The 13,425-nt window shown below is 42.0% G+C and overlaps 1 protein-coding gene across 1 annotated transcript; it reads right to left on the bottom strand.

Moving 5' to 3' along the window:
* Nucleotides 1–6,002: 6,002 nt before the first annotated feature.
* Nucleotides 6,003–12,635, bottom strand: LOC147638080 (uncharacterized). The gene is made up of 4 exons (XM_086797966.1): nt 12,499–12,635; nt 12,314–12,391; nt 12,094–12,189; nt 6,003–6,505 (listed from the first exon to the last, which is right to left on the bottom strand). Exons 1-4 carry the CDS (start codon nt 12,499–12,501, stop codon nt 6,428–6,430), a joined length of 255 nt encoding a protein of 84 aa, XP_086654092.1. The 5' UTR covers nt 12,502–12,635; the 3' UTR covers nt 6,003–6,427.
* Between the last annotated feature and the right edge of the window lie 790 nt (nt 12,636–13,425).

Here is a 13,425-nt window from a genome sequence, read left to right as displayed (position 1 = left end):
AATTTTTGCCTAAAGTCAATTTAAGATTCTTTTTTGGCTATTTTTTATTTGAAATCATAACCTTAAAGATTTTATCCCTAAGGCCCTTGATCTAGACTCCTTGTCTCATAAATGTTTCCAAGGTCATCCTAAGACATAAAACCTTTACCGACACTTAATCTTGAATTCTTAATATTTTTCTTGATTTCTCTTTTAAATCTATCTCAACCTCAATCTGTCATCCCGCACATTTTTTAAGTGTCACTAACACTTCTCAAACTAGCTTCCTTAAGGTCTTAACTTAATTTCTTTTGAGATTTTCTCTCTAAAAGCCTTCTACTTAAGTTGGCAAAATTCTACATTGGATTTAACTAACTCTAATTACCTATTTCACATTTTTCCTAGGGTTTGACTATTTTCTAAATTCTAGAGAGATAAATTGTGAAATTAAACAAGGTTTACTAATAATAAACTAGTTTCACATGTATATTTTATTCCTTATTTCTTTCCAAAAATTAAGGTCAAGATTTGCACATCTCCTTGGGTTATATTTTGTGCGTGCATACCCTTAATTTAAGACATAATTAATAAATTTTCTCTTTGAAATCTTACATATTTATTAATTTAATTTACAAATTAAAAATTAACTATTTCAAGTCACATCAAAGTTTGATTTTCTTTGTAATATTAATCCCTTTCGAACCCTAAAGTATTATTGATCTACATGTGCATGCACATTAGGATTTTCTCTCTAATTATAGATGCAAAGTTAGATTATTAATCCCAATCCTAAGGTTGGATCCAATTCATCTTAGCCTAACCCTAGATTGGATTGATCTAGGTGTAAAATAAAACACATAATTTTATATGGCATCCAAAAATAATGGTTCTTTAAAAAAGAAAGGCTAATGTGTTAGATAAAGGTCAATATATTCTTTGTTTATGGAATAATTGTAAAGACCTTATCCCTTCTCAGACTTTAATATAATACTCAAACCTTAATCTAATTTATATTCTCTTTAAAAAAAGGGCCAATTTGGACTATATATTTCTTTCTAATCATGTAGCCTTAATAAGATCCTATCCAAAGGTGTTAATAATCCTACTTGGGGTGCTATGTATTAATTAAATTAAGAATTATTCATCTATTTATTCAAAATGAATGAAAATGATCAAACCCATTCATATGCAATACTTTATTCATGTAGCCTTAATAAGATCCTATCCTAAGGTGTTATAATAATCCTAACTAGGGAATTGTGTATTAATTAAATTAAGATTTATTCAAAAATGAATGAAAATGATCAAACCCAAAAATGAATGAAAATGATCAAACCCATTTATATGCAAGAAATAGCAAAATTTGAATATAGGTGTTGGCTATACCTCTTAGCCTAGCATTTGGGAGTTGGAATAGAGCCCAAGGGTGAAGTAGCTGTGTCACACAACTTCCCAGAAGAAGAAAAAAATCTTAGCTCTTACAGATGTGAAAATGAAGTACTCCAAGTGTAAAGTACCAATTATACCAGGTAAAATGCAAATGCAAAACTAAAAGTGATGTAAAAGTAGTATCTTCTCATCCTAGAAACATTTGTGTAGTTCTAGAGGGTTAGGGGGTCTTTTTATAGTTAAAAATGATGGTTTTCCCTATTTTTTCCCATTTTTCCTAGTGGTGGGGAGGGTTGCCAGAGGATGCCACGAGCACTCCAGTGCTGGCCGACTGCATATTTCTCAGTCGTGGGCTACTGGACTGTTGGCCGACTGCAGTTTCTCAGTCGTGGGCACTTGTCTGCTGGCCGACTGCATTTATGTAGTCGTGGGACCATTTTCAGCAGTCGTGGGCAATTTTTGTGCTGGCCGACTGCTCTCCCAGGGGTGTATATATAGGCCCCTTGCCCCCACCACTTCATCATTCAGTTTTCTTGGGATCTTGTGTATAGAGAAGAGTTTACACACCTATCTCTCTGTGTTTCTTGTGCTGTTTATTTTCTGCAGTCTACTTGCTCTTGTCTACCCAAGTTTGGTTATCATTTCCGGTGCATATTCTGACATGGTATCAGAGCCCTAGGCTCTCGAAAGATCTTGGGCGTTTTTTCTGAGCAAGAGGGGGAGTGTTAGGCTACTGATTGGTGGACTGTTTTGGAAGAGAAAGTGCAAGAGGAAGGCGGGCTAAGGTGCTGGACAGCCACTTGCAAGTTTTCAAAAAAAAATTCCCCACCCACGCACCCTTTCAGGTTACCACGATGGCAGATTTACTAGAGATGGCTGAGAAGCACGTGAAGATTCCGACTCTCCCCACGTTCCCAGTGGATCATCAGCTGGACGGGTCCAATTATGGCATCTGGAAGGTCATGTGATGAAGTTGGTGCTGGAGTCATATGACCTTGCTGATTTTATCATCATCGGGGTTCCACGGCCGGAAGCTGAGGAAGGGGAGTTACTATCGACGAGGAAGGACATGTCCCGATTGTTGTAACAATGGTTATTGGACTACTTGTTAGTCATAGTGTGCTTGGACTAAACAAAGCTCAAGATCGACACCAAATGTTTGAAGCATTGTGGCGTCGGATGCTGAGAGATGCAATGTGTGAGGGTGCACCATGTGTTTAATCATGTCTCTCATTTTCTTTAATCCACCATGAGCTCAACCATGCTTAACTCTCTAACATGGTATCAAAGCCATGCTCCTTCACTCATGCTATCTCAAGTTAGTAGTTAAAATAGGTATCACTAATCCCTCTTCTCCACTCTATTCATTGAGTGAGATAGCTCATCAAATGAGGGCATTTGAAGCACATTGCAGTTATTTGGAGCTAAGGCAACATCAAAGGAGAGGTAATCATCATCAAAAGTCTTACCATATGCATCTTACAAAGCTTCAAATCTCAATAGTAGCACGCGACGAAAACTACAAGAGGAGGAAGGATTTTTTTGAAAACCCCATCATCATTGGTAAACAAATGAGCATTCCATTGTTTAATTGAGTATACGTGGAGTATTCCATTATTTAATTGAGTATGTGTGGAGTAGCCCTAGCAAGTCTCATGCCATTTGGTAAGCTAATCGAGTTGCAAATTCAATTTCAAACTGGCTCTACTCATCAAAAACCATCTCTGTAATAGGCCTCTAATTCACTCATTTCTTAGAGTTTTTAGGCAAAGGACAGCTCAAATCATAGTTTAGGAGTTGATCTACAAGTCTATATTATCGCATTCAATTTTCCCTTTGATTTGAAGGGTCAATTATTCACTCGAACCTTGGTAGTTTTCTGCATAAAAACAGAGAGCTTGTTTTTGGGTTTTTATGATTGATTACTTGCATTAGCACTAATCCCTACATTCAAATCACTCTTGTACTAAGATTAGACATTGGCTTTGAGTGATCCTCAAGTGTTAAGACCTTCTGAAAACCCTAAATGGCCACTTCATTTGTGATTGAGAAGTTTAATGTGGGGAGTCCTTACACACATGGCAAGTTAAGATCAAAATTATATTAATGAAGGATTCACTATGGAGCATTGTAAATGGAAGGGAAAAGTGTCTAGAGCATGAAGGGGATGAAAAGAACAAGTGGTCAATTTGGAATGAAAAAGTATTGGCCTTCATTGCATTAGGGTTAGGAGATGGATTTATTCATCATATTGCATCACAAGGTACATCTAAGGGTGCTTGGGATGAGCTAGAGAAATTGGTTGGGGCAAAATGAAAGATTTCAAAAATAAGCTTAAAAATACAATTCTTTGGCTTGGACATTAAAGACAGTGCCTCTCTTTCAACACACCTTAATAAAATGAAGAGTATAACACAACAATTGGCTGACATAGGGACACTAGGAGAAGAAGAGGTTGCCATAGCCATATCATGACACATGAGAAGTATAGCCCCTTAGTGGCTACCTTGAAGAACCTCCCAAATCCAACCATTGCAGGAGTGGAAGCAGCACTCATACAAGAAAAGAAACAGATTCAAGGGAAGGCAACCCAAGCTACATCAAGTGAGGAGAAAGCATTATTCTCGAAAGGAACACGATCGAGAACTAGAGGACCAAGGAAAAAGATGACCTGCTGCAAAATTGGTCACATGACAAAGGACTATTGGCATGAGAAGAGAGCCGAAGAAGCTAATGTAATGACATAGAAGGAAGACAACGATGAGGCCTCCCAGGATGGAGGCAACACCGAGCATCTTTTCTACATGATATGAGGAGCATGGCTCCTAACCACTGGTTGTAACCCCTCTCTCTCAGTGTGTAAATTGTTAATAAGACAAAGCAAACATTGAAGCTCATTGAGCATCCTAGATGGACCATTCAGACCATATGAGTATGGAGTGTAGGTCAAGATAATACATGTTAGGTGTCATACCCTCATCACATTGAGGGGAGGTGTTAAGAAATGCAATGTTTAAGGGTGCAACGTGTAGAGCAAGGGGAGGAGCATAAACATTAGAAAGCAAAATAGGGTAAGGGTTCAATGTCAAAGTTTGATTTGTATGATCACTTGTAAAAGGTGAAGTCAAAGGTCAAAAGGGTAGCACATGGAAAGTGCAAAGAGGCACGTGTAGTATGACCATTTATTGACACATGGAAGACACAAGGGTACACACAAAGCAAGGATTGGGACTCCATGAAGAGCTATATAATGATGTGCTTGGATCATTCTAATGCAAGAGATTTATGTAATCATGTCTCTCATTTGCTTTGATCCACCATGGGCTCAACCATGCTTGACTTTTCAACATCGGGCATGATTTGACTGCTTCCTATGGGAGCCCTTAAGGTTCTAGGTTGCACTCTCGCTCCTTCACTGAAGTTGCACCAAAAAGAATAGCCGGCTAAATGTCTCCTTCATAAAATTTGGGTTGATGTTTATAGACCCAATTGGTGAATCTGAAGCTCGCAGCACTGTGATGGCTCCTATTTTTGGGTTCCACTATTCCTCCACTCATGTATGGGTTTCGTTGACTCATTTCTTCTCAAATTTTCTCATTTGTTTACATGGACCCGAAGGAGTCTAAACAAGGGAGCACTTTGTTGAGTGTTGGTTGTTTCATGGGATTGAAGACTTGGTGGTTTTGAGGAAGTGCCCTTTGAGGCACTACAGTCGACTGTATTGTTGTTCCCAACAATGAATCCAAGTGGGGTTTGCATCAAAGGTTCAAAAATGGTTTCAATCATATTTTTTTTATTTCATATTTTTTTGGGTGCTCTCGACTCACGTCTACAGGTTTCATATCTATAGGCTCACGTGTCTAGATTCACGCCTCTAGACTCGTGTATACAGGCTCACATATCCAAGTTAACATCGCCAATCTCACGTCTCTAGGCTCATGTATCTAGGCTCACATGTGCAAGTTCACGTATCTGAACTCACATATGTAGGTTTACGTATCCAGGTTCATGCCTCTAGACTCACATCTGCGGGCTCACGTCTTTTTTGTATAAACTCAGCTCGCATACTTTTCTTTTATGAAATAAGTCTACCTGGGGTACAAAATCTAAGAAATGGGCCTATGAGATAAGATTGGTGTGTACTTATTAGGCAATTATTTTTTCAATAATTACAAAGAGAAGAATTTTCCCTGAAATTTGTAAGTGGTATAGATTGTATGACAGGAAAATCTTCCAAGGACATGAATAGGTATGTCCATACGAGTCTTTATGCCAATAATAATTGGTCAATATAATTTTGGTATACCTACCTCCAGAATCATGTCTCCAAGCTCACGTGTACAGGCTCACATGTCCAAGCTTAATCCAAGTAATCTTCTCTCTATGTGTTTAGCTTGATTTCATACCAATGTAAAGCACTTTTAGAAAAACCATGCCTTCTTTAAATGAAATGGACTTAGTTTTAATCTTAAACCACATACAATTGAGAATCATGTTAACCTTCACAAGGTACTAAGTACACAAAGAGATGATGGCAACAAAGCCCATCTCTCTCTCTCTCTCTCCTAATGAAAGCACCATGCACCATAGTGCATGAATATGAAGGGCACTGGCATTTCAACTTTGTGAAGCTATTTAGTTCATCTCAAGAAATTTTTATCTAGTCTCTCTTTTGAGGTTATGTTCAGTCATCTATCATAGGAACCCAATGTAGTTGTTTGACAATGTAGAGAGACCTAGATCTCTACATTGTCAAACAATATTATCCGTCACCGATCTCAAATTTCAAAAACTTGTACATGATTAAACCTCTCTTGGCCTATATTCCTTCCTTTTCATGTTCTGGCCTATAACAAAAATACATGCCATGCTCCAGATATTCCCCACATTTGTCGGAGCAATGCATTCTTCAGAGAAAAGAAACAACGATTTAAAGATACCAACATTTAGCATATTCTGTCCTGGGCTGACCATGGACTTGTGTTTGCTGCGTGCATAAACCTATTAAATATGATGTCTTGAATAAGTGGTTCCTTATCACCACATTTTTTGGCACACATCACTCCCTTTTAGCCACATTACTGTCTATCTGATCAGATTTCAATGATGTAACCACTCCTTCAGATAAAGTATTCATCTGCATTAAAAAAATCATCATCAGCTCTCTCTCTCTCTCTCTCTCTCTCTCTCTCTCTCTCTGTGGTGAAGTTCTCTGGTACAGTGCTGAGATGGCAGCTAAAATCTGCTGACAAATGTGTGCAGAAAGAGAGGAGAGGGGCTGTTGCCCTGTAGGAGTGTGAGCTTGTAAATATTGCCTTTTGGGATGGGTTGGCTTGGCTTTTTATAGCCCAGCAGCACAGGCAAACCTCTTCAGATGAAGTCCGGAGCCCCTTGAGCCTCCAATAAGCCCCATCTGAGCTAACTACTGGCCATGGGATGAGAACTAGCAATGGACAACTTTTCCAAACCTGACTATGCTCTCCTGACTCTATGAGTATCAAGAATGGTTGGATGCAGTCATGAAGCTGCTTAGAAGGCAATGCAAACCACAGGTGGGCTGCAGCTGAGTTATTATGCGCACCACAGGCTGATGTTGGGCTGATTTTCTTAGCAGAAATTGGCACTAAACATTGCAAAATTTAGGCAAATATTGCTGATCAAAGGTCGAAAGGGAATATTTTTTAACCCAATCAAAAATACCAATAGGTTCAATACAATACTCCCCACAAGTATGGTACAAAAAAACAGGATAGGGATGCATGCTGACCCACACTATGCCCAACCTGCCCACACAGTCTAGTGACCGAGTGCAGCTGTCTGGCAACCCAATATTGCCAATCTGATTCGCTCCTGCCCACCATCATTCCTAACCAGCCCATCCCTGGCTGAGGATGCCTAAACATGGCATGGGCTCAGCCATTCCTGATCGTACTCCTGCAGGTGTGTCACACCATAGGTCTACCAACTTCATTGCATTCAGTCATGTGAAATTCTCTCTGCTGGCATTCCACATTTTTTGGGTAAGAAACAGCTGTTTCCTGCTATGAGATGCTCTCTTACTTCAGCCAAATGTAGGCAGTAATCCATAGTAGTTTCTCAGCTGTTGCCTCTTCTCTTGGCACTGAAATGATAAGGTCCTACAGCACAAGTACCATGTACCACCACCCTCCACTACAGACGTAGATCCAGACATCAAAGGACCTCCTTGAAGACCAATTTCGATGTGAACATATATCCACTTGTACCTGTAGAGTGGCTTCTTAAACTGCACCCCCTCATAGAGGTTCTCGTAGAGGAAAGCTTCTCTCATATACTGACCACTGTGTGGGCCACCAATGCCAGGACAATGCAAATGGTGGTCAATCTAGCAATCAAAGCAAAGATCTTCTAAAGATCAAAGCCTCACTTGTTCTCGGATCTTGTATGTGTCCAATGTTGTGCCATCACAATTGAACTTGGCCATAGAAGTGTGATGGGTTTGTCATGATTCTCACCATCTGGCAAAGGCAACAGATTCAGAAGTTGCAGGTGTGTTTGTTTGATTGCAACAGGTTGGTCGCATAGAGCTTTCATCCTTGTAAAGAAGACATCAATTTCTTCCACGTCACCAAGCTTTGCTTGAAGGAGAAAATTCTAAAGATTCAATCCTCTTGTTAGGTCCATTGCTCAAGGTGATTCTTGAGACTATCCCAATTTTCTACAACGCTTGATAACATGCTGGACCAGAAGTAAAACACATCCTTAGTCATGATCACACAAAGCAACTACATCTTTCTTGCTAGACCTGTTACTGGGTCAGAAAGAACTATGTTACATGCGGAAGCTTGACAGAACTTTACTTGTTAGATTGCAGAAATAACATTCACTTCAGCTCCTCAATGCAAGAGAGAGATACAGAGGGAGAAAGTACAGAAGAATGGGTCCCAATTGACCCTCTGAAGGGCCCCCACCCATAGGTGTATTTGCTTGTATTGTTGTAGATGAATAAAGGACTGACTCGGGCTAAATCAAGCCCTTGCTGAACTGACCAAAATCTATGCGTTTCTCCTTTAAGGACTCACCTATGGACTGGACTGAAGCTGATGTGTGTTAACCTCCATCTGCTGCCCTTTGGCTGTCATGGCGAAGCACACACTAGCAATCCTTGGATGCTCTTGCGTTAGCCCTTCTCTTGCTGCATTTGAGGCTGGCGCTTGCTTCTGCACATGACACGCCTTCTTGAGAGCCCACGTGCCCCTTTTATAAGGATTTAGAGCTGGCCAACTGGGCCCTGCAACCTGGCTGACCTGGGCTGGAAGCTTGTTGTGGGCATAAAAGCACCCCCTTGGGCGCCTAGGCTCCTGACCATATGGCCTTAGGCTTGGGCCCCTCTGAGGTGACCTATGGGCTGTCCAAAGCCCAACGCTTGGCCTTTCACATGGGTGTCACTAGTGCCATTACTTGGGGCCAACAAGGGGAGATGGGCGGTCACAGATGGAAAAAAACGCTTATTCGCCCTCCTTCGCCATCTCCTCCTTGCTGCCCTCCGCCTCCCTCTGTGGTGCCTCCTGCCTGAGCCCTCCCCCTCAGCCTTCTTCCTTCGTGCCGCCCTGGCCCCCCTATGGGACCTTCCGCCTGAGCTCTCCCCCTCCACCTTCTGCCTTCACGCTGCCCTGCCTCCTGTCCACCTCCTCACCTTCCCCAGTGCCTCTTCCTCCAGTTCGTGCCCTGCCCGCAGATTGTGGGCAGCCGCCCGGCACGTGGACAGCTCACAAATCTATTGCAGGCAAGCCTTCTTGGGATGAGCCTGGAAAGATAACTGATATTCATCCCTTGGGGTATGGTTACTACCAAGTTGAGTTTGATTCGCCTGCACCATCGAACAAGCCATGCAGCTAAGCCCCGTTGCACTACATACGGCCCAGGCCTTCTTTGCGAGGTGGCAGCATGGCTTCGACCCAGCGCCTCGGCGTCTCAGGCTCTCCCGTGAGAGTTTGCTTTCCTGGTCTCAAGAAGGAATACCTTCCTCTCCTCCCGATTATAGGTGGTGTTATTGGGAGAGTGATGGACACCCCCCCCCAACACACCGGTGGTGACACCACCACTCTAGCTTGGATGGCCGCAATTCCATCCCTTCGTATCTGCATAGCCTCTCTGAAATTAGTTCCTCGTGCCATATCCCTTCCTTGCCTCCGGGGAGATCCTATTCTAGAAAGAGTTGTACTCCAACCTCAGATGGGACACCTTGCTAGAGCTTGTCCTTGCCGTCACTCCAAGAGGGCGCCTCCAAATGTCCCCCCCCCCCTCCCAACCTGCCCACCCCAGTTTAGATCCTCATGAGGAGGGTGGGGGGGAACACCCGCCCCTAGGCACCAGAGCACCGGGACCCGGCCTCGATCGATCCTGGTGCAAGAGAGTGAAAGACCATTGGCCCGAGGCGGAATCACCGTTCGACTTCCATTGCAGAGCCGCACCGCCAAGCACGCCAGGCTGGCAAGACACATGAGGACCTCTGCTTCAAGTTTCAACTCCAATTCACCACAATCCAACCTTGCCTTGCCCACCAACGTATTCACCACGAAGACGCTCCATCTCTAAGCATCACGCTATGAAATCGAGGCATAAAATTATGTCGCACCAAGAAGATCCGGACCACCATCTACCCATGCAAATCATTCCATGGTGATCTTGGCGCTCATTTCGCCACAAGGCACAGACCACTTCTACCAACCACCTGATTTTGAAGGATCCAAGTCATTACCATAAATGAAGGACTTGTGTGAAGAACTTCTACTTCGCATCTACCTTCCATGCCACCTCACCAAGCTACCTGCTACCAAGGCTACCCAAAGCTTATCAAAAATATGCCCTGCATCCGGCTACGGATTGGTCCCAAACCATACCACTTAACCGCACACGTTAAGTTTATGGCACATCCTGAACCGTTGAGCAACTTCACCACCGACTTGGTGACCCACGGACGCAGTCACCATTAGGAAGAAAGGCATGTTAACCACTTTGTAGGTTAACATGGTTTCACCCGCCCGACCTACAGTAATGCGCTTTGCCGTCTTACTCACTCATATAGATACTTAGCTTTTGTAAGACGACAAAAGCCACCTTACCTTGTGCTTAATGTCAAATAAGGAAAGTCTAATAACTTCGTGTACATACTTGCTTAAGACTAATAAAAGAGACCGGACCATTTTTAAGTTTGGTCGGCCTAATGTAAAAACTAGTCACTTGTATATAAGTCATTTCTTACACTAAGCGATATACATTCATTCCCTTGCAATAAAGTACTTTTGAGCTCCCCTTCTTCCTCACTTTTGCTTGCATGTGCTCTCTTGAATCTTGCATGCTTGATGGATGCTTGCAAGGTAGGTTTGTTTGTAGGATTCCCTCTTCCATTAGCTGCTTCTCCTTCCCCCGCCTTTAATGAGAGAAAACTATCCCGAGGGCTATCTCTTTTTGCCTTCATCTAGACATAGAGAACTCTTCCTTCACCCCATTGGCAAAGCAACATTCTGGTGTGACAATCGGGCGAGGACATGACGGACGAGCTAACGCACCCACATCAAGAAGTTACAATGATTCGGTAAGGCTAAGGTAAGCTCTTGACTTGAACACCATCCATTCTCTGCCTTTAAAAGTTATCCCAACTCCTCTTTATAGAATGTGCCAAATTCTATACGAGCATGCAGACTTCCTATCTCGCACTCAAGGTCTACTGCCACTTTTAAAAAAATCCTCTCTGATGTATCCCCTGAAAATCAAGAGAGGAACCCCTCATGTACAAGATTAAGGGATATAAGCAACAACCCTGCAACAAACATAAAGTAAGCTTTCCAAAGTATATTCTAGAAGAACCTCTTTCCCACGTGTTTTTCACCTAGCAACCATTGAACTTTACTTGAAACAATCACAAACGATCCACCATCGGCAACATCACATACTGAGAAAACCAAGCATCTTTAAGACCCAAGCTTTGACAACCATTAGGCATTGTGACAACACCGCTCCAGGCAACAATCTAAACCTCTACACAACATTATTCCCGGGCTCATCAACTCTCCGATTTCTATGACTTACTATGTTTCTTGGATGCAAGGTACACGACTTGACAATTTCTTGCAATTTCTAGGCACAATCCCAAAAACAAAAACTCTCTCAAGTGTGTGATGAGCACAGCTCCTCTCAAGGGTGTGCTAACTAAAGGAAGGAGATCCATATGCACATCTAATTCCAAAAGCACACACAAGTACCCCATCTTAAGGCCTATTCAATTTCCTTTTTCTTACAAAATGGAGTTTTCGATGGGAATAAATTTTAAGAAACATGCGATAAAGATTCAAAAATGAACATCATGTTTTTTTTTTGTTTTCTTTTTTTGTTGCACGGCAACAAATTCAACCTAATATGAGTTTTGGATCTTCACAAGAGGAATCCTCATAAAAATAATTTCTTTAAATAGTTGATTCAAAATTCTTTCTTTCTTTGGGAAGGCATGGGGTTGATGTCGTTCTAAAAGTATATATATTTTTACATAGATATGTGATAATGATTTTTTTGATAAAAAGGACAACTTTAATCCCAAAAACATAGAAATTTAAAAGTTTTTTTTTTAATCCCCTTGTTTTGGGAGGAGGGGGATAATTTCCTTATAAAAGTCTTTAATTAGTGAATTCGTAAATTTTTTTTAAAGAAAGAATCCTGATTTGCACGGATCTGAGTAGTTGAACCAACCTGGGCCGGATTTCCATTAGTGGGTTTGATGGGGCAAGACGGAGGGACACGCACAGGAGGCTTATATTCCCAGCCAAAAACGCCATAAATTTTCTTCTGCAAAAACAAAAACAAAAACAAAAACAAAAATAAAGACACAGAGAGAGAGAGAGAGAGAGAGAAAAAAAACAATTTCGCAAAAGCAAATTTCAGAGACCGATTTTTCGTTTTTGATTTTTACCAGAATGAGATCCAAGATTTTGGGCAGCAAGTTGAGGATAGGAATGAGGAAAAGTGGAAGCAAGCACGCCACGCAAACCTGCAGAACATGATTTCTGTTAAATAAAATTAGACGAATTCAATAAAAATCGACGAACTGGAAGTCAGAGTTAATGCCAACAGAGATCGAAATGCAGTTTTTGTTACCATGGTGGAACGCACGCACAGGTCGCCTCTCGAGATGATCGAAATACATATATTAAAAAGCCCTTATAAAGATACCCGACTGTTATCCTAAGGTTACAGCTACTCAATAATTATTGCTACGTGTAAATATCAATATATATAGCTACTTAACTAACTAGTACTCAACTCCAACTCCCGTATGTAACAAAAGATATTAAGAAGCTAATCGCAAGAATGGAAAGGGTCGATCCCATCGAAGGGATTTTTCTCTCTTATTTTTCAGAGATCCAAGATTTCTCTTTTCTCTCCTCTCCTTGTGCCTTTGGTTGTCCATGGTTAATATGTAATTACACTAATATTTAAAAAATTGTTATATTTCGTGCCACCTAGCCCCCCGCACTCCCTGTTCGTCTCCTGCTCCGCGCCTCTGCATGTTCCCCACCCAAGCCCTCCATTATCGATGTGCTGCTTGCCCCCATCACTCATAGCCTCACCGTTGACCTAGAGAGAGGGGTTCCAATGCGGCCGAACTTTTAAGGCAGCAAACGCTCGAAGGAGCATAGGCTGGCGTTGTTGAGACTGCGATGAGCGTGGCCAAGGGGTTTTGAAGGGGTTGTTGGTCTGCTACTACAGGTCGGATCTTGCTAGAGTGGATGGCCAACCTTGCTAGCCTCCGTTGGCAACCACCTACGCAAGCGCTCGAGGCTGGTGGCAGCTGAAGACATTCTTTTACAAATGGTTCGCCACACCGTGCTTTGCAACCTCCAAATATTAGGAGTGCTCGTTTGGATGTGCATGTCCTTGTTAATTAGTTCATGCTGCTACAAGCGTATGCAGACGATGCAATTAGCGAGCTTGATTATGAGATGATCAAGGGCCTCCTCATATATCCACATTCACTTATGTAAGGCCAGGGGTTCACAGATCTCTCGTGGGGCTGCAGAGTAA

Source organism: Cibotium barometz, chromosome 5 (assembly GCF_041138505.1).
Source record: "Cibotium barometz isolate CiBa-2024 chromosome 5, ASM4113850v1, whole genome shotgun sequence".
In the NCBI taxonomy this organism is placed as follows: Eukaryota; Viridiplantae; Streptophyta; class Polypodiopsida; order Cyatheales; family Cibotiaceae; genus Cibotium; species Cibotium barometz.
Note: the sequence above shows the minus strand (reverse complement) of the source record. Positions and strands in the feature narration are given on the sequence as shown.

Coding starts and splice junctions, on each gene's coding strand:
- LOC147638080 (XM_086797966.1), bottom strand. Junction 12,190..12,313: donor AAATCTTGGATCTCATTCTG/GTAAAAATCAAA, acceptor TTGTTTTTGCAG/AAGAAAATTTATGGCGTTTT. Junction 6,506..12,093: donor CTAATGGAAATCCGGCCCAG/GTTGGTTCAACT, acceptor TTTTTAATGCAG/ATGAATACTTTATCTGAAGG.